Source organism: Schistocerca gregaria, chromosome 1, assembly GCF_023897955.1.
Source record: "Schistocerca gregaria isolate iqSchGreg1 chromosome 1, iqSchGreg1.2, whole genome shotgun sequence".
Lineage (NCBI taxonomy): Eukaryota > Metazoa > Arthropoda > Insecta > Orthoptera > Acrididae > Schistocerca > Schistocerca gregaria.
This window is the reverse complement of record NC_064920.1, coordinates 241,831,033-241,856,735: the sequence shown is the minus strand read 5'-3', so window position 1 is coordinate 241,856,735 and position 25,703 is coordinate 241,831,033. Positions and strand designations below refer to the sequence as shown.

At 38.0% G+C, this 25,703-nt stretch overlaps 1 protein-coding gene across 1 annotated transcript in view; it reads right to left on the bottom strand.

Annotated features, from left to right (window-relative positions):
• Window positions 1-4,924: 4,924 nt before the first annotated feature.
• The window catches only part of LOC126338929 (putative carbonic anhydrase 3), a 406,570-nt gene continuing 385,791 nt past the window's right edge, over window positions 4,925-25,703 (bottom strand). The window contains exons 5-7 of the mRNA XM_050001590.1: window positions 20,922-21,027; window positions 13,176-13,406; window positions 4,925-5,974 (exon numbers count right to left, since the gene is read on the bottom strand). Coding sequence (XP_049857547.1) covers window positions 5,795-5,974; window positions 13,176-13,406; window positions 20,922-21,027 — 517 coding nt within the window. The 3' untranslated portion in view covers window positions 4,925-5,794. The remainder of the gene's footprint in view (window positions 5,975-13,175; window positions 13,407-20,921; window positions 21,028-25,703) is intronic.

The following is a 25,703-nucleotide window of genomic DNA, read 5'->3' as shown; positions in this document are numbered from 1 at the left end:
ACTTTGAGAAACCATGAACAGCCGAGGCACAAGATATTACTGTGTTTCTCTTACAAGACAGTCAGTGGATACAATATTTAATTCCACTGTGTTTGTATATTCTTCCAATGATATTATAGTGTAATGATTGGCTGTGAAGATCAGGCTGCCATCATGTTGCACACTGTGTAAAAATCATTGAAATTTGTCAGTTTCACCAAAGCTCAGCTTGCTTTGCGAGCCTGGAGGTGTAGGTACAAGTTAGGAGTTAGGCACAAATATTTTCTGATGCAACTGCTAAGGTCTAGAATAATGATTGTGGATATATTCTTATCTGAAGGGTATTTAGTATTATACGTCACAGGCCTTCCTTAAACTGTGCTGTACTTTCCTGCTTTATGTTTCTGAAACCTCCATGGCAAATTGCAGTGATTTTTACATTTTAGATACAGTTTTAAACAGTACTTTCACAGAATGTTTGTGTTTATGTAGGTGAATATTGCAGAGATTGTATTCAGAAAACCATTTTGTAAATGGAGGTTAGGTCCATTGATGATGTCATTAGAAATGGAGAAAAAGTTCAGGTAGCCAAGGGAATTACACGTTTTTTTTTTTTTTTTTTTTTTTTTTTTTTTTTTTTTTTTTTTTTTTTCAAAGAACCATCCCAGTATTCATCTTGCTTTATGTAAGGAACACACAGAATAGCCAGACAGGAGTTCGAACCCTATTGCTCCAAAGTGAAAAATGTATTCTCCGTTGGAAGTCCCCCCCCCACTCTGCCTCCCCCCCCCCCCCCCCCCCACATCATCTCAATGTCAGGTTTTCCATTCAACAGATTTGTGCATGGGCGATGAGCTATTATCATCTTGTTACAATTTGGAAAGCATTTAAATGTGTCTTAGTGAGCAATTACAACTTGCTCCACACTTACACATATATTATTTGCAACATACTGTATATATTTGTCATATTTCACTTTAATTGGTTATGACCTGTGGGAAATTCATTGTAATACACTAACAATATTAACCATCCAACCTGGATTTTCCATTGTTTAACACCACTGTATTAATTATACAATAAAGAACATACCTGAATGGAACTTGGTCTCCATTCTGAATGCCAGAACGTGAGTAGTTTTTTCCTGTTAACTGTACATGAAGTACCCAGAAATTTATAAAGACATGATACGCAGTTTTCCTTGGCAAAATTTGAAGTTGGATAATGCTGTGGCACTCAGAGCCACGCAAATACAACAGGTGGCTACCGCTGCAGAATAAGCCGCACCTGCAACATAGTTCCAGTGCGTCCCGCCAGCTGGCACTAGAGGTATTTCCCGCCAAACATGAAAGCAGCTGCGGAATATGCACATGCGCGACCCCTTTTTCCGACGAGGATGGTAGTACGATGACATCACCATCCGCCAATTGGGTATCACCAACGACCGCCAATCCCCACGACACCCGTCTAACTCCTCGGCATCCATGGGAGAGCATCGAGAGAGCACTACCAAGGAACGTAAAATCAATTCAGTTATAAAAGTCAATTTTATTAAGGTTGTATATTCGTGTTTGATACTAAATTTTTGGGCAGGAGAAAAGCCTTTTTAGTTTCCAAAGAAGGTTATCTGTTGTAAAATTAAGTGGTGTCCTGGTTACACCTAACAAAGCAAATTTTATTATCACGTGGGTGTTGATCAGTGTATATAACAGGTAATGTCAGCGATAAGTAGAAGTTAATTGAAATGTGCCAAGCAGGCAGCTGAAACTTGAAATATGAAAATCTTTTAACATTTCTTATAAGTATATAGAAGCTAAACCTTTATTCAGGAGGATAAAAACTGAACTTAAAAACTGGATTGTAAAGAAATGGCTTAGCAGGGCATTACAAAAACTGTATTAATTTCTTTATAGAAGCTGGAAAATAATCTGTAATATTGAAGAGACTTACAGTATTTGATGGATGACAACCAGTAATGACAGTATTGCATGTTTCTGGATTACTGGGATGTTCTGTTCATTGTGTAAAATGTGCAACCATGTGACAATATAATAACAAAAATTTGAAAATGACAACAATAACCAAAATGATGAATGATGTCTGGTACACACACATGCACACATGGATGGTTGTAGGGATACAGGAAAGGGTTGGAACAATTGAAAGGGAGAAAGAAGTGAGAGCATTGCATCCATGTCGCAAAATTGAGTGAGTGTTACTTGTTCCCCATCACTCACTATCCACACGGTACAGCATCACTCACTCTCAGCAGGCGATCACTTACCGAGCAACCATTCCAAGGAGCTAACAAAACATGGCATTTAGTTACGTCATAATGCAGTATGAGGCCTATGGAAAAGTACTGAGCCTGCGCACACTACAACTTTGTGGACTATGAACATCTGTGTGGCAATGCAAGCTACACAAGCAAGTGTGTCATTAGGAGAGGTAGTGTCATTCATCTATGGGAATCAAACTGCGTGATGTGTATTCATCCTCTCTCTCTCACACACACTGCAGCCAAGTGAACGATATGCAGAAAGGGCATATGCTTGTAATGCTCTAGGAGAAATACAGAGCAAGGAGAAGGAGAGACATCTGACTTGCAGTGACAGTAGCAAATGTGGATGAATTCTGGCAATGATGAAACATATCACATGAAAATAGACACACTGAAGCTTCTGAATAATGTACATCTGTGGGGAAAATGAAAATTTACATTTTTAAGAAGTATCCACTAATCAAAAAATAATAAAAATACAGTATGCACAGAGACTATATTTTTAAACAATTTGTAAATCCACATTTAGAGTGAAATGCACAACTTTCTGGGAAATTGATAAGTTGTAAATATGTTTATTTCATTGTATTGTATTACTAGTTCTCAGTGTCATAGTGCTTGCTTGTCAGACCTTCTAAGGTGCCTGAAGCCAAATTTACAAACAAATCTGTGAAACTGCCAAGGGTACTTTCACAGCACAAGTTTGCAGGGTAGTTAGAGAACTCCTTCTTGTCCTCCTAATAAGTTACACCTCTTACCTGGTTTAGATTAATTGTGGCTTCCTTACAATCTGAATCCCAGAAACAACATCACTGTGTACTCTCAAATTCAGCTTGTTTATTGCCTCTCAGCTCAATAATGCACCTTTGATGGCTTCATAAAAACCTCTGTTCATACAATAGGATCTCCATTTTCACAGGCGTCACTCATACCATGTCAAAAGTATCTTCCTTGACACAACATGTGCAGTGTGAAGCAGGATTTGTCCAAAGAGACTCCTAACCTCATCATACAACACAATACAATATATAATCATTACAAGCAGACATTATCTTGACCAGCTTGCCCTGATGCTAACAAATTGTCACCACAGTGAACCAGTCATCTATGAGAACTCACAATACCACCCATGTTGCAAAATCAATCATATCTTTTGCAAGGGCTTCAACTCTCAAACCACCATTAACTGAGATATGGGATATTGTATCTTCATCTCCCAAACTGGTGTACTGTCACCAGCCCTCCACGATATTCTAGTCCATCCCCATGCTACTCTTGCTCCTAATTCTGCACCCTACTTACTATTCCCGTACTGATGATCCAGTTGTATGAACTGTCACACCCATTCATCTTATTTCCTTCCATCCATACCTGATTGCCTTAACAGTCGCTTATAAACTCATAGTTTAGTATTTCTTTGGCCATGAAAATATGTTTCTAATTCCTCCTTCTGTAATTTTATGACATTTCAGAGCTGTTTAAAATCAAGCATACTGTTACATTTTGTAATTGACATTTTACTTTCTGGATAATGTTGAACTTCTTTCATAGATGTTTTATGAGACTGCAAGCCAATTCCAATCTTTTAGAAATCCATGTTACTGCTGGAGTATTGTAATCAAGCTGATCAATGTATCAATAATAAGAAACACTGTTACAAATAAAACAGTTTTCTGCATCAGTCACTCATTTATTTTGTCCCTATGCATTTCAAAGGTTTACACCATCATCCTCAGGTGGAGAATTGTTTATTGACATAGCTGATGTACATGAATAGTACAGATGCGTTTATACAGCAGCAGACCAAGGGAATGTAAGTTATGTTGCGTCTTTTGAGGGGTTAGTCATAAACTGATGCCTATTGTATATTCTTTCCACTGTACCATATCTTTACACTGGCACAAGTTCCAACATAACCTACATTTCTCTTCATCTGCTGCAATGAAAAGGCATCTCTACTCTTCACTAACACCAACTATGTGAATAAACAGTTCTCCAGTTTTATGCAGCAAACAGCCAAAGTTGCAAAATTAAGATCTTTTTATTTAACTGGTGACTGGTTTTGGGTGTCAGAACCCATTGTCAGATCATGAAAGAAATGCATGATAGCACACAACCCATGTTAATATTGTACGTTCTTGTGTCCAAGTCAAGGTTTTCAGGCATTGTCCTGACCATGGCCACTGAAAAAGGTGACTCAGATGCAAATAAGTATAATATTAACTTGTTTTACATGCTATCATGGAATACACCACTTTTTTGTTTTTATTATTTGAGAATGATTTCTGTTACCTAAACCCAGTCATTAGTTAAAAAAAATAACTGAATTTTGCAACTTAGGCTGTTTTATACACCAAACTTGTTAACACAGGTTGCTGTCCTGATATTAACCCAGCATGCTGGAAATCCAAAAAACAGTTCTGGACCTGAAGATGAGGTGTGAACCTATGAAATGTCTAATGATAAATTAAATAAATTACTGTTGCAGGAAACCGTTTTATTTGTATTTATCAACAGTTACAGTCCTCATACTGCCATACTTTGTGGCCAACATATTCAGGAAACACTACTGGCTTGTCATAGGTACACCAATTCACAAGCACTGTCCTTTTCATAAGAAAATTATATGCAGTACAGATATGAATTTAAAAAATAACTGCACCATTCCTTTGCTCATTTTTATTTTATTAGAAAAATTGTTAATACATGTTAATTTTGTACACCATTGAATTAAGTTTTGATTTTACTTGACCAACAAGTTAAAAAAACTGTTGGACATTTAGTTATAATAAAGTCTCTAAAAAAATTGCCAAAAGATAACGTACATTAACAAATTATATTCTAATGTCCATTTTCATTTACAGAAATATTCACAGATATATGGTTCAGGTAGCGGTGAAAAGTCTCACAAAAATACTGATTACTCACATTTCCTTAGCAGAAAAGAGTAATGTAATATAAACAGTTATGATTAAGTCATCATATTTTCCTTAATGAGATAATGTCATTATGTATTAGTGGTAACCTAAAGAGTATTTGTATGTATTTCAGAAGGTATACAAAACCCTGCTTCAGCAAGTCTGCAATTATGGGGAACCATGTAATATATACTCAATATGAGCTTTTATTTAAATAATAGTATAACAAATCCCTTTTTTGCAAAATACTTTATACTGGACACCAAAGGCACTTCTGTTTGGTCATGTAGTTAAAGAATAATGAAGGGGAAGGTTTTAATCATCACATAAAGTTTCAAGTGAGGCTGTTCTTAATTCATGCCACATCCTTCAAACTGTGGAAGACCTGCTCGTTCCTTTAGAAGTAATATTCATGAAGTCTGATGTGACCAAAATTTCCAATATAAGTCCCATATGAAGTTTACAACAGCACAGTCACTTGTTATATTTTGCTTTTAGAGGGGTATTATGAAAATGAAATTAGTTACCTCCATTGTCTAACATCTAAAATGTCTGTTGGTTATTTTTGTTATTTTGACCACAAAATTTTCCTTCTGTTGTTACCTTCAGCTGTTACTCAGAGTTGACTGTGAAAAGTTGTAAGGATTATGGCAAAAATGGAAAGGGGTAGACTGCTGTGTAAAATCACTGGCGCAGAATTTAGCTGTATTTCACGACCATTGATAGGCTGAACAGGGCGATAATTGATTCCCAGTGGATTCAGATCAACTCCTCGCACTCGGTGAAATGCTTCCATCTGAAACAAATTGCATTAATGGGCATATGTATACAGTTAGTTTAATACCTACATGAAATAAACATCTCCTCTCATCCTGCATGGTAGATAAATGCACTTTTTCATTTCAATGACCAAGCACTTCAAAATGAAGGCATGAGAGCATTTTTCATGCAGAAATATATAAACTGGCAGTAGTATTGTGTTATCACTGATGACATAGAAAAGTTTACCATTTATGTTAGCAACCTCTCCATTTCACACAACTGTTATTTAGACAGTAAAAATTATATGAATGATGTCAGCACTTAAATGTACACAACAAAGACATATACGTACATAACTGTACACAAGTTCTGACACATAAATAGATACATACATTATTTGCTTTACTATATCACATTCTTCTATAGCATTTAAATATTCTACAGAATATGCTGTAAAAAGCCTCTTAATCACAGATATTTATATATCATTTTAGCTAATCTGTGACAGTATAAAACATTTTTCTAACAGATACTTTTAAGGGTATTTCTAAAGGCATGTATTTCATTTTGGTCTTTGATCACTTGTGGAAGTTTGTTGTGTAATTTTATTCCTTTTGCAGTTTTTGTTTTAGGTTTCTACCTGATAAGTAACTTGGACTGAATCTGTTTTTATATTCTTGTATAGACATGTTTATTGAATACTGGTTAGTGTCTTTCTTTACGTCACTGTTTGCAAAATGTATTTATATGGAAGAGTCAAAGTTCTTAAAGATTTAAACAACTCAGTGCAGTGAATTCTCTTGCTACTTCTTGTTATAATTCATGCAGCCATTTTTGTAGCTTAAAGTTTGTTTTACAATCTATTCCTTTGTTCCCCCAGCAGGTTTTGTCGTAATATGCCATAATTAATTACAGAATGGACATATGCAAAATGTGTTGTTCTAGTGCATATTCACTTTCTGAGGACTGTAATATGCTCAGTTCACTTTAACTATGAGCCAACATGCATCGCTAGAAATTCTGTTTTTGGTACACATTCTGTGAGCTCATCTTTCACCTTTATGGAGTTTCTGTTGTATTCGGCTCATATAGAAAGTAACACTGCTGTTTTTTTCCCTCATGTTGGGTTAATTTGTTCTTTTCTGTACATCCACATACATGCATTAGGCTTTCTTCAGCTTTGTCGTTTCACTGTGGTGAAAATAACTGATGAATAGTATTAGGCCCAGCATGCTTTCTTGAGGGCCTCTAATATTCTAGGTTATAAGGGTGATACTTTGTATAATTGAATTTGGTTTGAGAGACCTCCACCCATTGCATTCTGTTTTTCATATATGAATGAAATTGCTTATTTGCAGTTATTCAGTCAGTTCAATGTTACTTACACCAGATATCTCAGATGTTTTGTGAAAAATATGGTTTTAATGTGAATTATAATACTGTCTTAATATTTGGACAACTACTGTGGTCCCTGTTAAAATTATTAAAATGGAAAACAGTATAGTGATCCCTGTTGTGGATCTTGAACCGTGGATAACATATTTCTCCCTCTTTACTTAGATCTCTCTGTTGTTGGACAAAGCAGTCTCCAATTTCAAAAGTGTCATATTTATTCTATGTCTGATGTGTTCCTGAGAATTTACTGTTAGCTTTTCATTAAACCATTTTGTCTGTTTGCTTATGAAAATATGTTACAGACATTGTGCTATCTACCCGACTGCCTTGATCCAAAGCTTTCAGTACGTCATGTGAGAAAAGTCCAAGTTGGGTTTCACATGATTGATGTTTTCGAAATCCATGTTGGTTGGCATGGAGCAGACCATTCTGTTTGAGATACCTCATTATATTTGAGCTCAGAATATGTTCTCTAAAACAAACCAATGTCATGGATATTGTATGATAGTTTTGTGGATCATTGCTACTACTCTTCTTGTAGACAGATTTGACCCATGCTTTTCCCCAACAAATGGGCATGGTTTTATGTTCAAGGGATCTACAATATGTTATTGTTAGAAGAGGGGCAAACTCAACTGCAAATTCAGTATAGAATATGATAGGAGTACCATTGGGTCTCGTATCTTAGTTCAATTTTAATGGTTTCAGCTGTTTCTTAATGCCACTGATACTAATATTTATTTCATTCATGTTTACAATGGTATCAGGATTAAATTGAAGCAATTCTTCTGGATTTTCCTTTGTAAAGAAACACTTGAAACTGAAGTTAAGCATTTCAGTTTTTGCTTTGCTACCATCAACTTATGTTCCTGTCTTATTCACTAGAGACTGGGCACTAACTTAGGTGCCACTAACAACCTATACATACAACAAGAATGTCTTTGGATTTTGTGAGAGATCATTTCACAGTATTCTGTCACAGTAGTCACTGTAGGCTTCATGCATTGCTCTCTTGACAGTCAAATACATCAGTTCTAAGAAACTGGGTTCCGGGTGAAAAATCTAGATGGCACATCTGATGAAACAGGTCATAAATTCAACCTAGCTGATAACTCAGTGGTTTTCATACCAATGTAGAAGATTGAACAATGTTCACGTAACAGCTGATACATAATGTATTGTTTCACAGGTTGCTCTCCCTCTGATAGCATATGATTTGCTAGTTACAGGGCTGGTGTAGGTTGTGGTAGGAAGATGCATAGGGCAAGTCTAACAGCAGGGATGGTCTCAGGAGTAAAAGATGTGGGGTACGGAAATGGGTGCAAGAGGAGCACAGTGTCTGACCAGGATATTGCGGAATTTTTTTTTTTTTTTTTTTTTTTTTTTTTTTTTTTTTTTTTTTTTTTTTTTTTTTTGGGGGGGGGGGGGGGGGCCGTAGAAATATCGGAACACGTGAGGCAATACCGACCCTATGACTTATCTTAGAAGCTAGATTAAGGAAAGGCAAACCTACGTTTCTAGCACTTGTAGACTTAGAGAAAGCTTTTGACAATGTTGACTGGAATACTCTCTTTCAAATTCTGAAGGTGGCAGGGGTAAAATACAGGGAGCGAAATGCTATTTACAATTAGTGCAGAAACCAGATGGCAGTTATAAGAGTCGAGGGACATGAAAGGGAAGCAGTGGTTGGGAAGGGAGTGAGACAGGGTTGTAGCCTCTCTCCGATGTTATTCAATCTGTATATTGAGCAAGCAGTGAAGGAAACAAAAGAAAAATTTGGAGTAGGTATTAAAATCCATGGAGAAGAAATAAAAACTTTGAGGTTCACCGATGGCTTTGTGATTCTGTAAGAGACAGCAAAGGACTTGGAAGAGCAGTTGAACAGAATTGACAGTGTCTTGAAAGGAGGATATATGATAAACATCAACAAAATCAATACGAGGATAATGGAATGTAGACGAATTAAGTCAGGTGATGCTGAGGGAATTAGATTAGGATATGAGACACTTAAAGTAGTAAAGGAGTTTTGCTATTTGGGGAGCAAAATAACTGATGATGTTCAAAGTAAAGAGGATATAAAATGTAGACTGGCAATGGCAAGGAAAGCATTTGTGAAGAAGAGAAATTTGTTAACATCGAGTATAGATTTAAGTGTCAGGAAGTTGTTTCTGAAAGTATTTGTATGGAGTGTAGCCATGTATGGAAATGAAACATGGACGATAAATATTTTGGACAAGAAGAGAATAGAATCTTTTGAAATGTGGTGCTACAGTAGAATGCTGAAGATTAGATGGGTAGATCACATAACAAATGAGGAAGTGTTGAATAGGATTGGGGAGAAGAGAAGTTTGTGGCACAACTTGACTAGAAGTAGGGATGGGTTGGTAGGACATGTTCTGAGGCATCAAGGGATCACCAGTTTAGTATTGGAGGGCAGTGTGGAGGGTAAAAATCGTAGAGGGAGACAAAGAGATGAATACACTAAGCAGATTCAGAAGGATGTAGGTTGCAGCAGGTACTGGGAGATGAAGAAGCTTGCACAGGATAGAGTAGCATGGAGAGTTGCATCAAACCAGTCTCAGGACTGAAGACCACATCAACAACATATTTGTCAACATAACTGATTAATGCATTCATGATCAGGATAGTGCTGAGTGACAAGAGGTGTACTCCTAAGTTCATTTTTGGGGTGATCAGAAGTACAACGATTGGCCCTCGAAATCTGCTTTTGAACTAGGCTGATCTAGTAATTATGTCCAGTGAAGACTGAGGTGAGAATTGTGGTTTACTGCTGTAAAGATCCTTGGTGAGAATGAGATCAATATCAAGAAAAGTGATATGATATTCAGAATAGGGCCATGTGAAATTCAAATGGGAAAATGTATTCAGAGATTCCAAAAATTTTAATAGGTCAGTCTCACCATGAGTCCATATGGCAATGATATCATCAATGTATTTAAACTAAGCCAGGAGATGAAGGATTATGGATTCCTGTAAAGCCTCCTCCAAGTAACCTCTGATAAGGTTGGCATAGAAATGAGCCATATTGATTCCCATGGCTGTGCTCCTGATCTGTTTGTGTCTCTGCTCCTGAAAGGAAAAGGTAGTTATTTAAGTATGAAGTTGGGAGTAGGGAGGAAATCATAGGTTTGGAATCAGGTGGGCACTGGTTGTAATGTTCAGCAGCAGCCAGATCATGTGTATGGAAGATGTTGGAGAAGAGGGAGGAGTAATCAATGGCAACAAGCAAAGTGTGTGTGATAGTGGTTGAGAACAAAAGTATCCTCTGCTATGCACTCCACAATGGTTTGCAGAGTATAGACGTAGTTGTCAGTGCTCTCAATTTCTCATCTAAGGTATTCTTTCCCCCTGAATTATCTTTGTTATCCAATGGTCTCACTTTCACCCTAATCTTCTTTCGTTGAAGGACCTACAGGTAGTAATACTTCGCAACACGATCCAAAACTCTTTCCTTGCCTTGAACAGTTCTGACCATGATCCCAGCTTGATGTACCACCACTACCTCAAAATAACCCCTTACAGGTGTTCCAAAAATTCGCAATGTTTTGCATTGCTTTACAAGCTTTTCTCAGGTCCCTAAAAACTGATGACTCCATCATTACCCTCCCAATGGACAAGAGATCTCCCACTGTGGTACTTTATCAAAAGGAGTATGCAAGTGAGGGTCTACGCCAGATGTCTAACACTTCTACATACAGGATATGCCATGAAGATCCCATCTGTGTGATAAAAACTCACTTACAGTTCATCCTTAAAACCTCAGGTTCCTCACAAGGACTGATAGCTCAATCTATAGAACTTCTTACCCCACCCAAGCCAGCCACTCCCACCTTTTGCTTTCATCTTAAGATACACAAGCCCAATCACCCTGGCTATCCCACAGTTGCTTACTTCAGGGCACCCAATGAACTTATATCTGCCTCAGGTGAGCAACACCTGCAAACTATAGTATAAAGATGATGCCAACCATTTCCTTGATCATCTGAAATCTGTGCTTGTCCCATTCTGACACCAAACCTTGCTTGTCATCATTGATGCCTCCTCCCTCTCTTCCAACATCCCCCATGTACACGGCCTGCCTGCTGCTGAACATTACCTCAACCAATGCCCATCTCATTCCAAATCTATTATGCGCTTCCTTCTCACTTTAATCAACTTTATACTTACAGACAACTACTTTACCTTTGAGGAGCAGACATACAAACAGAACAGGGGCATGTGACCTTGGGAACCAGGATGGCTCTTACCTATGCCAACCATTCCATGGGTCTCTTGGAGAGGACTTTCCTAAGATCCATAAGCCTTTAGGTCCTGGTCTGGTTTAGATACAATGATGACACAGTGAGGCAGACCTGTAAAAAAGTCTTTAATCTCTAAATCCATTCACCCAATTAAGTTTTACATGATTCTATTCTGAATCCCATGCCACTTTCCTTGATGCTGACCTCATCCACACATTAACCTACAAACAGCCAACAGTACTTACATTCTGACAGTTGCCACCCTTTCCATGTCAAATATTTCCTTCCATACAGCCTTGATATTTGAGGCAAATGGATTTGTTCAGATGATGATTCTTTACTGCAATAGATGCTAACTCTTTACTGCAATGAACCACAATTATTACCTCAATCTTCACTGGACAAAATTACTTCACTGGCTTAGTTAAGAAGGGTCATCACATCCAATCCTGATACTGCTGGTCACTTCAAAATATAACTTGGGAGTACAGCTCTTGTCACTCAATACTATCCTGGTCTCATATGTATTAATCAGCTTCATCAACAAGGCTATGACTTCCTAAAATCATGCCCTGAAATGAGGTCCATTATGTCTGACTTTTGCCTATCACACCTAGAATAGCTTCCCCCCCACCCCAGCCTAAAACAAAAGATCTTCAGATTATCCAGGTCAGACCATATATTCCTCTTGCACTCATTCCCATACCCCATGGCTCCTACCCCTGTGACTGTCCCTGCCGTTAGACCTGCCCTCGGCACCCTCTTACCACAACATACACAAGTATATGGGCATAGATGGAGGATGTATACTGGCAACACACAATATCCAGTTTCACAGCATACTCTACAACATGACAGATGTGACCTGTTCCATCACACATGCTGTCTGGATTCTTCCCCCTGACATCAGTTTCTCAGAACTCCACAGATTGGAACTGGTGTTACAACATGTCCTTGGTCCTCACCACCCACATTGCTTTAATTTATGCTAATTTCTTTGGCCTCAGCATTTCTTCGTAGTAACTATCATACTCTTCACTTCCTTTTAGTTTTATGACCTGCCCTATTCCCCCCCCCAACCTTGTTTAGTTCATTTAGCTTCTCACTCTTAGTAACTCTTGCACAATGTTTTGTCAGCAATCTCCATATTGCTTATTACCCTATCTTCTACCATTAAGTTCTCAGTGTTTCAAATTTCAGCCACTGCAGTCCCCAATAATTAGTCTTCCCTTCTCATTGCTTCCAGTAAATCTCCTCTGACCTTATGGTTCTGGGTGACTTTTGTGTAACTCTCCTGGTTTCCTAAACCTCACTAGTTGTTTCTCCTCATCCCTCTTCCTTCTCCTTAACCCTTCTGCTGGAAGGAGTTACTGGCTCTAAAAGTTTGCACATTTCCTTACCTTTTATATATTTGTTTTCTCCTGCCACTGAGTACATTTATTACACCCATAATAATATTATATTTCTGGAAACTGATAATTTTCATTGACTGAGTAGTTATGTAGATGTAGTTGGTGAACAGATATTCTTATGTCTGTTTTCCATGAAGTTGCAAGCAGAAATTATTGTACAAATTACCTGTTGTTTGGTGACTGGGATAGTATTTGGAAAGACTGTCCACACAACTGATTCATTGCATCCTGGGGTTGTCAGAGAACCATGGTATCGGTAAAAAGTGTAGGTGTCTTTTGGAAGTAATCCCTGCAGGTTTATGGGATTTGCAAGCTTTTGACTAGCTCCTGGTGAAACAGAAACTTTTCTGACTGCATCTCCAATAACCTCCATTACATGACTTCCTATGTCTGACACCTGGAAAAAGAGATTTTTTTCATTCATTCATTCTCAAGTTCTCAAGGTTCAAATACTGCTCTAACCTTAAAAAAATTGCACTTCAATTACTTTAGAAATTTTACTGTTATACATATATACAAGTTACTTGAACGAAAGTTAAAGTTACTACTAAAACACTGAAGAGGCAATATTCTGGAAGTTTAGAACAATCATGCTTTCCTATCAGGTGTTTTATGAAAGAATCATAGATTCACAGAAATTAGGTTGCTCACACTCAGCTGACTAGATGATAAAAAATAATGAATATAACAGGAAACAAGGCATCCAAGATGGAGTATTCGGAAAAATTGTAGGCTTCATATAAATCGAGTTTACCATGTTTCTGCTTTTGAAGTTACAAACCTTACACAAAACAGTGATAAAAAAGGTAATAACTTACATACAGCTTGCTCAACAGTCAAGTTTACAGCACTCCTTTAAAAATTACTAAGAAATACTATCAGATTTTCTACATGAAAATGTGCTGATATTTGCTTTCTTTATCCATCCAATAAAATGTTTGGTAGTCAAACTGAAGTTTAATATCATCAAGGAGTATGCCCATTCCTTTTGCTATGTAACTGAAAATTTAACTCCATTCTTCAAATAGAACGAAACTACTCTGAGAATAACTGCAGGCCACTGTGCAGTGCATGTCAGGGGATACTCTCAATTGAAATACATATTAGGATACCTTCCTGTTCCATTCCTTATGGAATACTGCTTAAATGCCTCTATGTGAACAGTAATTAGTAGGATGTTGTCTTTTTGGTCCCTATGGGAGCAATACATAGGGCACTGTAGTATATTCCTGGCTCCCTCATTTAATACTTGCTCTTAGAATTCTGTAACTAGGCTTTTGTCGGATAGTTGACATCTATCATCAAGCATTTGCCAGTTTAGGTTTTTCAGCATTTCTGTGATGATTTCCCACTGGTCAGATAAATCTGTGACTATTCATGCTGGGCTTCTTTGTATAAGTTCAATATCCCCTGTCAATACTATTTGGTGTGAGTCTGACACATTTGAGTAATACTCTAGAAATAATTGCACAAATGTTTTGTAAGCAATGCCCTTTGTAGAATGACCGTATTTTTCCAATATCCTACCAAAACACTAAAGTCTGCCGTCTGCTTTATCTACAGATGATTCTATATGATCATTCCATTCCATATGTTCACAAACTGTTATGTTCACGTATGTCGGGGGTGGCCAAGATTTTGGCTCACGGGTCATGCCCAGGCTCAAGTACGAAGGCATTCAGCCTGGCTGGCATGTTTTTCCCACTGCCATGCCATGCTGTCGGAGTGTGAGGAGGGGGAAGAGGGGGAAATCTGTGAACACACCACATTTAAATTGCAATATAGTAGTTTTATATTTCACATTTCTTAACAACATAGATCACAAACAAAACAAATTTTCAGTATTAATTGATTATTTTTGATGTGCTGAAGACATAATTTGGTACAAACTGTCAGCATACGGACAGATGCAGAAAATTTCAGCGTTTGGCACTCAAGTTGCTGCGTAATTGTGACTTATTTAGTTTCATAATGGAAAGAAGGTCTTTCACACATATATGTCCTTACCAGGCAGCCAGACAGGATTGCTTGAATATAGAGACAGGCAGATAGATAGATAGATAGATAGAGGGGGAACGAGAGAGAGAGAGAGAGAGAGAGAGAGAGAGAGAGAGAGAGAGAGTGAGAGAGAGAGAGAAGATCCAATAAAAAGTGGTGCATCTCGTCACGGGATCTTTTGGCTGCTGCAAGAGCGTTACAGAAATGTTCAACAAACTCCAGAGGCAGGCACTTCAAGAAAGCCATTGTGCATCACAGATAGGTTTACTATTGCAGTTTCATGTGAGCATTTTCTGGGAAGAGTTGGAGAACATATTACTTCCTCCCACATTCATCTCACAAAATGACAGTGATGAGAACATTTGAGAAATTAGAGCTAAGACAGAGGCACGCCAACAAATATTCTTCTCACATGCCATTTGCAAGAGGAACAGGAGGGGGAGAGGGAGTTGTAACAGAAGTATCCTCCGCCACACACTGTTAGGTGGGTTGTGCAGTATATTGCAGATGTAGATGTAGACTTGAAAGCTAAGTTGAACATGTCTGCTGTTACTTTGTTTCCCATAATTTTAGTGTCTGTGTGATCCATCAGTGTCTGGACACTAACTTTGGTGCCACAACCAGACTTTTCCATACAATCAGAATTTCTTTGAGTTTCATGACAGAGATATCATTAAGATTCGGCTGCAGTTATCATTGAAAGTTTCACACCTTAGCCTTATGATACTCTCTGTTTATACTTTTATGCTTCATTTTATGTCTTTTGTGCAGTAGTTACAATTTCTTTAGAAGTTTATTTCAGAGATTGTATAACATGGAGGGACCCTCTCATCATGAACTGGTTACATATCTATCCAGTACTCGGTTAATTTTTCTTGTAAACTTGAATCACCATTCCTTTACATGTTTATCCACAGAGCTTAAAGTACTGAATTCCTTCTTGAGATTGACACCACACCACATGTCCATCTTTCTATTTGTTTTACTTCCCCTTTGTATTCTGTTAGTCATAATTGCTACAACTGGCTGGTGGTCACTAATACCAGTTTCAATGTGAACATCCTTAAAGAGGTCAGATCTGTTGTCATTAACATCAATATTTTTTAAAGCAAGAGTGGGCTTCCACACTATCTATTCTAGGTAATTTTCAGGGAGAGCATTTATCACTGTTACACAAGATGTCTTGCCGCACTGCCCCCCCCCCCCCCCCCCAATTTAATAAACTATTTATTGGTGGATAGTTAAAAGTGTTTTCTAACAATGATAGAATGACTGGGGAACACAGCGAACTGAGGTTTTCTGTAAAGTTTTTAGTTACATGTTGGAGTGACTCTGGTGGTTGAAATGGCCCAGTTACAAGTTTGTGCTCCACACTGATATTGAGTCTTATCCAAATGATCTCACACACAGCTTCTGTTTCTGTCTTAGTAGATTTGAGTTTTTTGTCTGCTGTGACGAATACACTACTTTCCACCAGTCAGAACTAGGGGGCCATGGTCAGTTCTGGGGACAATGCTGCATACTATAGCTTCATTGGGACTCAGTAAGCTAGGCTGGTCTTCTCAACCTTCTCTGCCAGCTGTTGGAATGAACCAATTATAGTCCCAGAGTTCAGATGACAGGTGTCATTTTTTCCAGCATGCATCACGATCTGTAGTTAGCTGTACCCTGTTCCTTCCATGGTTGCTGCCACTGTCTTATCACCATGATAAATTAGCCCCTGAGGCACACATAAGAGTGCACAAGGTGATCCTATCCTTTGTTGCCATTGCTCTAATACCATATAGGGATACCATTGAAATACTGTGTGTAGGACCAGAGGTTACCTTTTCAACAGAATTTAGTGTCTCAGGAATGGAGAAGATGGGAATAACCCTGTCAGCAACAGGTAAAAGACAGACAACAATGTTTCCAAATGGGTCACATGATTGTAATTTTATCATTAATGTTCACATTCTGTTTTTCTAACATTTAAAGCATTCTTCTTTTGTGTTGGTTTGTTTTTCTTTGTGCTGTTTTCTTTATTCTGTTCTTATCACATGAAAGAGCAATCTCTGAATCTGAAAGAGTGAAATTAAGTTTGGTTTTGAATGTTTGTATCAGTTCTCTCATTAACTTTAAGCTTGGTGGTCACAGTAATTTTCATCTCTGATTTCTATCTTGATAAGGCCAGTCAACCCATTGTCCAGTTACCTAGCTCTTAGTTGACCCTCCCTTTTCGTGGAATACAATCTGCCTTTTGTTATTTGTTTGAGCAGCCTGTCATCTGCCACCCTCTCCACATGTTCTAAACGGTGCATTCTTTGAGTTCTGATGAGTTTCAGTATGACTTTCTTTTGTTCAAGCTGTTGTATTTCATGGTTGTACCTTACTCTTCAACCCCCAGCTTTCCACACACACCCATAAATTTTTCACAGGAGTTTTCTTTCAGATGCCTTATGTTGCTCATATCTGCTTCTGTCATTGTCAACATTTCTGACCCATATGTAACAACTGGTCATACAGGGAAATAATATAGTCTTAACTTGGTTGCTTTTGTAATTTGAGAATTATTAAATACCTTGAAGTTTACATAAAAGGCTTTATTTTCTGTTTGCACCCTTTCTCTAACACAGTGTTTTTCAACCTTTTTGAGTACGCAACCCCTTTCCAAGTAAAAATATTCTGGCGACTCCCAGAACCAAAATAAAAGTAAGTCAGCAATTTCAAAGGCAATGTATTTAATTTTCTTTCTATTGATACTATACTGATTTTAAAATCAAATGTAATGTGAAAAGAGGTTACAGTGCTCTGCTGGCAGAGATATAATTATATTCTTTCCCGCAGTACAGGCGTGGGGGTTAGAAGGGGTCAGTGGGAGCATAGTCGTGCATTTTTGGTCACTACAATCAGTTGTCAGAGTACGCCAGCAAATATGGATGGGATTATTGTCTTTGCACTTTGCTCTGAGCGAGCATAAAATGGACAAGTTTCTTAAAAGATCTGTGCAGCCCTCCATGTGTGGTATAAGACGCTGTGGCAGAATCAAATCAAAATCGGGGAAAAAAAAGACTTTATTATGACAGTCATCTTGCAACTGCTTTGTTCTGTGACTGCGACCTCCCAGGCAGTCGCAAACTACAGATTGAAAAACACTGCTCTAACACATTGTCTCATATTATTATACTGGTGAAAAGGACACCAAGGTAATGGAAGCAGCTGACAGTTTTAAAAAATGAGAGAACTTCAGTTCATATGGTTTGTTTCTGAAATGGCCATCTGGATGTACTTCCTCCTCCTCCTCCTCCTCTTCTTCTTCTTCTTCTTCTTCTTTTTTTTTCCTGCTTCCATTCTGTACATTTCTTTAAAGATGTTTATACCTTTTACCACGATTGCAAACTCGTATGCATGTGCACATATCTGACTGGCTTTCATCATTGTTCTCCCTATCTTGTGTGTGTGTGTATATATATATATATATATATATATATATATATATATATATATATAAACAAAGATTCCAAGACTTACCAAGTGGGAAAGCGCCGGCAGACAGGCACATGAACAAAACACACAAACACACACACAGAATTGCTAGCTTTCGCAACCGATGGTTGCTTCTTCAGGAAGGAGAGGGAAAGACGAAAGGATGTGGGTTTTAAGGGAGAGGGTAAGGAGTCATTCCAATCCCGGGAGCGGAAAGACTTCCCTTAGGGGAAAAAAAGGACAGATGTACACTCGCGCGCGCACACACACACACACACATATCCATCCGCACATACACAGACACATAGACAAGATAGGGAGAACAATGATGAAAGCCAGTTAGATATGTGCACATATATATATTTTGTGTACCAGACTATGCAGTGATAAGTTAAACAGGACTGAAGGCAGACCATCACCTTTTATACTTTTATGTAATTATAATCTTCCTACACAGCAGACAAAAATATTTGACCACACATACAGTATGTGAATCAAAAAGAATTTCAGCTACCCACATATCAATTGAAATTATATGCACAGATTGTAAAGTATATGGAAGGACAATATATAATAATTAATGGGACAAAACAATTTAATATGAAGCCAGAGATTCTAAATACAAGACCACAGTAAATGCTGTGGGGAAAGTGCTACTATTCACTAGAAGAATTCTTGGAGGATGAAACAATAATTTGAGTATAATGTCGACATTAATTTCAGTTGTATGTTTATGGAGAAGTTTTACAACAACAACGTTGATGTTCCCCCTATCCGAATCATTTTACAAAGTGTAATCTACGGCATTGTCCCCTTACTTAGCATGCATTTATCACAAAATTTCTTGCCCAGTGCGGAGTCTCAAGTGACTGGAGAAAAATACAGGTGACTCCTGTAAGTAAGAAGGGTAAAAGAACTTAAGCACAAAATTATAGACCAAAATCCTTAGCATTGGTTTATTGCAGAATTCTTGAACATGTTCTCAGTTTGAATATAATCACGTTCCTTGAGATGCAAAACCTTGTGTTCAAAAATCAGCAGTTTTGCAAAGCACTGTTCATGCAAAACTCAGCTTACCATTTTTTCACACATTATCCTATGAACTACGGATGAAGGGCAACAGACAGAGTCCATAGTCCTAGATTTCTGAAAAGTATTGGACACGGTGCCTCACTGTAGACTGTTAATGAAGAAACGAGCATACAGAATAATCCCCAGTTATGTGAGTGACTCGAAGACTTCTTAAGTAACAGGGCCCAGTACATTGTCCTTGATGGTGAGTGTTCATCTGAGATGAGGATATTATCAGTATTGCCCCAGGGAAGTGTGACAGTACAGCTATTAATCTCTATATACATAAATGATGTGACAGACAGCGTGAATAGCAATTTGCAGATGTTTTCTGATGATTCCATGGTGTATGAGAAGATGTTATTGCTGAGTGACTGTAGGGGGAAACCACATGACTTAGACAAAATTTCTAGTTGGTGTGAGGAATGGCAGCCATATAGGTACGGCCCCCTCCCCCCCTCATCTTGGCCACACCTTTGTCGGTGCTCTGGTCACTGGGTGCTGTCTATCTGCAAATGTTACAGCTTCCTCTTCTGCCTGCATTAGCAGCTCTGCTTGATGAGCCCACAACTTTCAGCCATTGGCAGTGGCTCCAGTGCCCCTCTTACCAGTGGACATTCCCCTTGCCAATTTGACCAGTCTGATGTGTCTTGTGCAGCATCCACCTTCCACACCAATGCCAAACATCTCTCCAGAGATCCTAGCTTGGACTGCCCATCGCCAGCCCTGTCATCTTGTGCTCTGACATGGGGTTGGTGGGGGACAACTTGTGCTGGCCAATTTCACTGTATTCTAAAGTCTCCAACGACTGGGGGTTGCACTCCCCTTCCACCTCTGAGGCCTCCATGGATGTGGATGCTGTCTCCACACTGCAGTTGTCCACATTTGCCCAAGGAATCAATGACACTCTGCCCCAAAACCCTCCACCCTCCCGAGGGGGCAGAGTTGAAGTGACCCAATTAGACTCCAAATCCACAGTTTGGGCACAGTTGTATGGTGAGCCACAGAAGTTGGAAGAAACATGCACCAGCAGAGGCCACCTCTCTTGGATGTGCCAAACTCACTGTCAAGTCACGTTTACATTTGGCCTGCATTTAGTGATCTAGTAGTGTAGCCACTGCATGGCAAGTTTCTTTTTTATAAGTTATTCTAGATGTAATAAAGTGTTGTGCCTGTTATTATCTGTGTGTTCTTAAGGTCAGATTACTAAACACTTTGATATTTATTTAGACTCTTCTTAAGGAATGGCAGGTTTTGTAAGTATGAAGCAAATACACTGTTATGGTAAAGTTTTGCTACACATAGTGGTAGACAAAAATGTTTTAGCCAATGCAATTAGTTTACTGAACACAAAGCACATGGAAATTGTTGAACTCACATGAAAGAGGACAGCAACCACAGCAACGCCATTCCTGTCTCTGAGCGCCTCCTGCAAACTGGCATAGCGCTCATTCCGGTGTACCAGATGTAATTCCAGGGGCCACCTGCAATAGCAACATTAACTGTCAATGTGTGCAATTGCCTATCATCTGTGAGAGTCATTCAGGAATTTTGTATGACTCAAACAAAACTGGGCCTGTTTCCTGAACAAGTAGCCAAATAAATTTCCAAAACAAGTTTTAAACCACTAGCATATCTGTGAATGTGTATAGACATAGATTCAAGGAAACCAGGAAATCAATGAATAATCCTTAAAAAAAGAATTAATTAAGAATAGTTTAAATAATAACTTAAAAGAAAAAAGTAACCAAAATATAAGCTTTGCTGAAAAGTACACATCTCTGGAATCAGAATCTGCTGCTGTGTAACTGTATTGTTCCATGCTGTACGTATCATCAGTTTAGGACTCTACTGATATGCTATACATATAGTGTTCAAGACTTTGTTGCACAAACCTGACCTGCTCTGTAATGGGAGCCATCTTGAGGTTACTCAGTATGTGAGAATGATTTCTGTGATGAGGTGGTGTGAAGTATCCATGCTAGCAGAACAGAAACGTGGAAAACACAAGTCCAAAAACAACATATTGGACTCAACAAAACAACCCATAATACAATCTCCAGAAGAACAACAGACTCAACCCCATCTGCAGATCATCACAAATATAAAATAAGTAATAATAATAGAAAAGACCCGACTCTTCATGGTGAGAGATAACAATTAAACATTTCTATGATGTCAAGATGCTCATTGGCTATACCAAGTCCATCTGTAAGAGATCGGTCAGCTAGAAGAGGCATCTGGCCATAGCTGCTGGCATGGCAGCTCTGCATACTTCCAAGCGGTGCATAGAACTGCCCGTTGCCGGCAGTGCGCCGCCCTATAAATCCCGTTTGGCAGATGTATCTGCCGGAACTATTCTCAATCACGTACCTGGCATATCAAAGTAGTTCCTGGGCTAGCTGTGAACTTTGGTGAAGCTGTTCTGCAGGCTCCGTGAATGGGTAATGGTCCCTGGCGGCCATTGGTGCAGACCTGATGTTGTGTTGTATTGTGGTCGCCAGTAAATATTTGTGAAAACAACGTAGATGATGTAGATTTTCTTGGTGAATATACATCCTGTGATACAGGCATCCTGTGTTGGCTGGATGTGAAGTTGGATGCCGATGCAGTAGGTGATACAATGTATGAAGTGGGCAGCCACAGACAGTGCAAATTACTAATGGTCCAAAACATGCTAAATTGGGTCATTTGACTAGTCATACCTCCTATAGGAGAGTGTACACAACATAGGTGTGGTGTGCTTGTGCATTGACATCTTGAAGAACAAACCCATCAGTGAAATGTTGACAGGTTTTAGGATACTCCACAGATACTGGCCTCTGTGCTGAACATGTGCAACTGTATGCCTGAGACAGGCATTGGTACTTGGACTCCCCCACACTGTTGTATGAAAATCATCAGAAGTCAGACAAACTGTACACTCATTGGTAAAGTGAACATGAGACCACTTATCCAGGTTCAGTTCACAGTGTTTCCTCACTTACCTTCATTTCTGGGATGCTGTGTTGTCGTACATAAGTACATGCTAAATACCAAGCTGACCTAAATGTCAGATTGACCTCTTGGATATGGTTGCATATTGTCTGGGTCAAAAAGGCCTCCAGTTGCCTCTAAACAGGCAGCACACAGTTTGTTGCATTATCCTCAGGGTATGTTCTAATGGTCTAAGCTTGCAATAGCCTTCAAGGCATCTTGACAGACTGAATTAACATTGTGCATGTGCTTGCATTATCCCATTCACAATTGTAAACAAGTGCACTATACTGAATTTCACTGAAAACTTCACATTAACTCCTCCCTCCTCGCCACTCACACACAACACTCACGATTATCCTAACAGATGTTGTTGTTGTGGTCTTCAGTCCAGAGAGTGGTTGGATGCAGCTCTCCATGCTACTCTATTCTTTGCAAGCTTCTTCATCTCTGAATAACCACTGCAACCTACTTTGTTGTTGTTTATTTGTCCAATAATCATTTTAGTACATTGTTTGAACATGTGATATAGGACAATGGTAAACCTAGTTAATTTCCAAAACAGTAGTCATTTTGACTACATTGTTGACATAATCAAAACGCAAAATAATATACGTTGTTGTACTAGATCTACATGTGATAAAAGCACTTATTAAGTGAATGACATGATAAGTACAACATAAACTATATTATGAATTGACAATTAGTAAAATTTTGTGAATGGGTTTTACTTATTACGATGTTCCATAAATTCAACAAAGAATAGTAGCAGTGGTCAAGCAAGAACTGTTTCAACTTTATTTTACATGTATTTAATGTTGGTATGCATTTTAAGTAAGAAGGCAAATGGTTATATAGCATAGCTCCAGTATGATGCACTCCTCTTTTGCGCAAGTTTGCATTTACTGCGTTCATGTGTAGGCTCATCTTCTGACCAGTTTCATATGTGTGCACATCATAATTGTGAATGAAGAAATTTTCCTTTTTTTTTAAGATGTTCTCTTTTGCAAAAATTAATATTTTGTATGTATATAGGCAAGGCAGTGGCAACATTTTGAGAGTTTTAAAAAGAGGTCTACAGTAATCCTTGAATTTCACTTTTTTATCACCCTGGTAATCTTTTTCTGTATTTTAAATGTTTTTGTAGAATTTGTGGAATTATCCCAAAAACTTATTCCGTACGTAAGTAGCAACTGTATATTACAATGGTACTAATGAGCAGCTTGTATTCTGAGTGAGGATCTTAACAGCATATGCTTGTGAACTCAGTCTCTTATTTAAATTGTTTAGGTGCACCTACAATTTCAGATCTGCCTGAACATGAATGCCAAGAAATTTTGTATGACTAACCTTCGACACATTTTTTCCTTCGATGGAGAAAACGAGGTTTGCAGGATGGAGGTTTTGCATGGTGTGGAAGTTAACTGCCACAGCTTTTTCAGAATTTGTTATAAACCTATTGGTCCTGAACCAGTACCTCGTGCAGATTTTGCAGATTTTACTCATTCTGTGATTTAATTAGAACATTAGTGTAATCTGCAAAGAGTACACTGGTTTCATCATGTATTGTACTAACCAAGTCATTTATATACCAGAAATAGGACAGGACCCAGAACTGACCCTTGTGGGACTCCATACTTGATTTTTTCCCCCCTCATAACTGTAAAAGCTAGAAATTTTTTGTGTTTCACTATCTTTACATTTTATTTCTGTAATCTGCTGATGATTACTGAGGTACGATTGGAGCCACCTTTCTAATTGGCCTCTAATTCTATAGTTACCTAATTTACACAAGAGAATGCCATGATCAATAACATCAAAGGCTTTACTTAATCCAGAAACATCCCAGATACAAGTTGCTTATCATCCACTGCTTTTAATAGTTCATTTAAGAATGCAAAATTTGCTGTCCGAGTTGACTTTCCAGCTCTGAACCCATGTTCGGAGTCACTTATCAGCCTCTATTTATTTAAGAAAACTGTTACTCTTCTAAGGAACATTTCTTCCATAATTTTTCTAATGCCTGACAATACTGAAACTGACCTAAATTATCAATATCATTTTTTGCACCCTTTTATGCAAAGGTGTTACTTTTGCAGTTTTTAGATTATTTGAAAAAACACCAATCTCAAAATATGAATTTACTATGTTTGTTAGTGGCTCCACAATAAATGTTGCGCTAACTTTGATAATAGCATCTGGTATCTCATCAACACCCGCCGAATATTTATTAGGTAATTGTTTTAGGATTCTTGACAGTTCCTCAGGTATTGCTGGATACATGAAAAATGTGTCAGGATGAATTTTTTGATCTGAGTGACTTGCCAGCTGTTTGTCAAGGCGTTTAGTTATTAATTGCTGTTCTACATTAGAGAAGTAATTGTTGAAAGCACTGGCCACATGTTTGGGGTCAGTTAGTTTACTTTTATTGATAATCAGCTCTGTATTACTGTGATTAACTGGCCTGGTGTCCATTTTCTTCCTTATAATTCGCCAAGTTGCTTTAGTTTTATTCTTGGAATTACACAATGTTTTGAAAAAAAAGAAAAAAAAAGAAAACCTCATGTTCGTATTCTTTCGTACTTTTTGAAATATGTAATAAAGTCAGGATTAGTATTTTGCTTGGAGTACTCATACGATCTCCTGATATTTTGATGTGATATCCTTGTCCCTTTTGTAATCCACTTGTTTGTTTTTTGAGTAGAGTTAAAAGTAGTTATTTTCTTGGGGAAAGCCATTTCAAAAAAATATTTGAATGTAGCCATAAACTTATCATATTTCTCATTGGTATCATTACAGTCATAGACATCTTTCCAACTTTCACCCTTTAGGAGAGAACAAAAATATTCCACATTTTTTACTCTGAAATTCCCCACAGTGTACTGTATACTGTATTCTAGTGGGAATTGAGTGCCCTGAAATATTCATTGCAAGAATTTGAGCATTGTGATCACTAAAACCCATGTTTACAACTTGTATGTTATAGGCATATTTGCAAGTATTTATCAAGATCTGATTAATAATAGATGCAGAGGTTGATGTTCTTGGGTTGGTTCAGTTACCTTTGTACTGTGTTGAGCAATTGTAGTAGATTTATAATGTCATCTCTGAATTTACTGGATTTTGAGAAATCAATATTAAAGTCACCACATGTAGTTATTTATTTATTTTTTAATTTCTTCCA